This window comes from Triticum urartu, chromosome 5A (genome assembly GCF_056163025.1).
Source record: "Triticum urartu cultivar PI428250 chromosome 5A, HENAU_Tu73, whole genome shotgun sequence".
NCBI lineage: Eukaryota > Viridiplantae > Streptophyta > Magnoliopsida > Poales > Poaceae > Triticum > Triticum urartu.
This window is the reverse complement of record NC_141877.1, coordinates 507,010,484-507,012,817: the sequence shown is the minus strand read 5'-3', so window position 1 is coordinate 507,012,817 and position 2,334 is coordinate 507,010,484. Positions and strand designations below refer to the sequence as shown.

General features: G+C 55.3%; 1 protein-coding gene across 1 annotated transcript; it reads right to left on the bottom strand.

Annotated features, from left to right (window-relative positions):
• Nucleotides 1–533: 533 nt before the first annotated feature.
• Nucleotides 534–1,440, bottom strand: LOC125510080 (dehydration-responsive element-binding protein 1B-like). The gene has a single exon (XM_048675174.2). The coding sequence runs from the start codon at nt 1,369–1,371 to the stop codon at nt 703–705; it is 669 nt and encodes a 222-aa protein (XP_048531131.1). The 5' UTR covers nt 1,372–1,440; the 3' UTR covers nt 534–702.
• Nucleotides 1,441–2,334: the final 894 nt, after the last annotated feature.

Here is a 2,334-nt window from a genome sequence, read left to right as displayed (position 1 = left end):
TGGAAATAGACGATCATGCAAGATGACAATGTCGACCCGTGAGCGTTGTTGCACGATGCGGAGGGCCAGCTCCTCCTCGTCGACCACGTCTGCCTCAAGGACGAACACACACTAGTCATCGGTTCCCGCATCTCTGCCATGTCGGCGTTCAACATTGGGATGGAGAGGGGAGAGGAACAGATGAGGAGTGGAGGGGAAGCGCCAGAGAGTGAAGTGTTTTTTAGGTTTGCTCCATATGGGGTTCTTAGTGGGAATGAAGTGAGGTCTATGTGGGTCATGCTAGGCCGGATGTGACATTACGGATGTGCCCGGGTGCGTCCGGTCCTCCTGGTACCCGTCCCAGATATGTGTTGGCCTTGAGGGGTGCCTATTAGCCCGAACTTCCACGGTCGATTTTGGAAGCTCGATTGGGTTACGTTTTGACAGACATATAGGTGGGTTTGATGTGTTTGATATTTTTTTTTCGGGGTGATGTGTTTGATTTTCTTCGTCATAAAATATTTGAGTGAGATTCGTGGAGTGTCTACCAATAATTGAGGAATGACAATGATAAGCAATCTAGGGTCCATTTCTCACAAAAGTAGAAACCGAGAACTTCAAACTGCCTACTACAACCTTCAAAAAAAAAACTGCCTACTCTGTTCGTTCCCAAATTGGGAAGAACACAACGCAACTATCGACAACTTTACACTGCGTGCTGAATTAGTCAAACAAATAGCTCCATAACGGCGTCGGTGTCTCGACGCCGGTCTGCTCGGCGTCCTCCCGCCTCGCTCTGTCGTCCGGCGGCGCCATGAGCATCCCCTGCGCCAAGCTCTCGTAGTACGACCCAGCGTCCATGCCGCCAAACCACTGCTCCTCGTCGAGCTCCAGCAAGTCGACGGACGACATGTAAAACAGAGAGTTGCTCGGGCTGGCGGCCGCCTCCACCGTTGGACACGCGACTGGAAGAATAATCTGCTGCTGCTGGAACGCGACGACGGCAACGGCGACGGCAAGCTTGATCTCCCGCGCGCTGCCGAAGCCGAACGATCCGGCCGCAAGCACGGGCAGCATCCGCCATGCGGAGTCGGCGAAGTTGAGGCAGGCGGCGCGGCCGGAGAGCGCGAGCACCGCGGCGTCGTGCGCGCGCGCCGCCATCTCGGCGGTGGTGAAGGTGCCGAGCCAGAGCCTGGAGCCCTTCACCCCGGGCACGCGCACCTCGCACACCCACTGCCCGACCCGGCCACGGCGCCGCACGCCCCGGTACAGCGGGTGGCGCGTCTCGTGGAACTTGGTCCGCCCCGCCGGCCGCTTCGGCGGCTCCGACGACACCGTCCTGTGACCCTGCTCATGCTGGCCGGACTTGGAGGCAGCGTCGGCGACGTCCATCTGAGTCGAGAGCTAGTGGAGATGGTTGAGCACGTTGAGCGATGGTGTTTTTACTGAGAGAATGGGAGTGCGGCGGGGCAAGCATATATAGGCGAGAGCGCGGCGGCTACCCGGCGCGTCACTCGGGTGGAAATGCACTCACGCTGACACACGCGAGCGAGCAGTCAGCACTGGCCACTTCTTTTTCTATTTTTAGCAAACGTCCTTTCTTTTATTTTATCTTTTAGGGACCTCTCATTTCTATTTTTAGCAAACGTCCTCCCCCAGGCAAAGGTCGTTTTCTGAAGGACAGTCAGCACTGGCCACTGAAATATCTCACTCATTCTTGCCGTGTTGTCACCATGGTCGCCACAAGAAGAGGATGAAATATCCTCGCATCAACCACACTTGGCCATAGGATTTTTTGAAGGAGGCCCAGAGAGCCACCTGCTTCCTCACACTCAGCGGCGTCCACTGGGTGAGCGATGGATGATCTTGACGTAGATAGGCAGCTTTACTTGGACCATATATTATATCGTGCAATCAAAGTTGTGCCTGCTTGCCTCTTATGGTCACGAAAACGACACGCCAACTGCCACCACTATTCGCTGGAAGAAACTGGAAACCTGTACCGTGTCCACATGTCCACTAGTAGTGACTTGTCATCTTATAATTTCTACTCTTATAAAAAACGAGTTGATGATAATGATGTGCCTGCCATCTTACAAAATATACCCTTCGATCTATATCTGACGGACAGAAAGCAATCTATGATAAGAGCAATTCCAATGAGGCGACCCATTTCGTCCGCCCACGTCTGTTTGGGTCGACGCGGACAAAAGTGGCGGCCCAACGCGCCAACCCAAACGGACGCGCGTCCGTTTTTCGTCCGCGGGCGACCCATTCCAGGCCCATTTTTAAGCCGGATTTGCGTCGGCGCGGACACGAGACGGACGCGCGCGCGCGCCTACTCCTCTCCCCGGG

Bases quoted from the DNA above. Each gene is read 5' to 3' on its own strand.
- LOC125510080 (XM_048675174.2), bottom strand. From the start codon at position 1,371: ATGGACGTCGCCGACGCTGCCTCCAAGTCCGGCCAGCATGAGCAGGGT.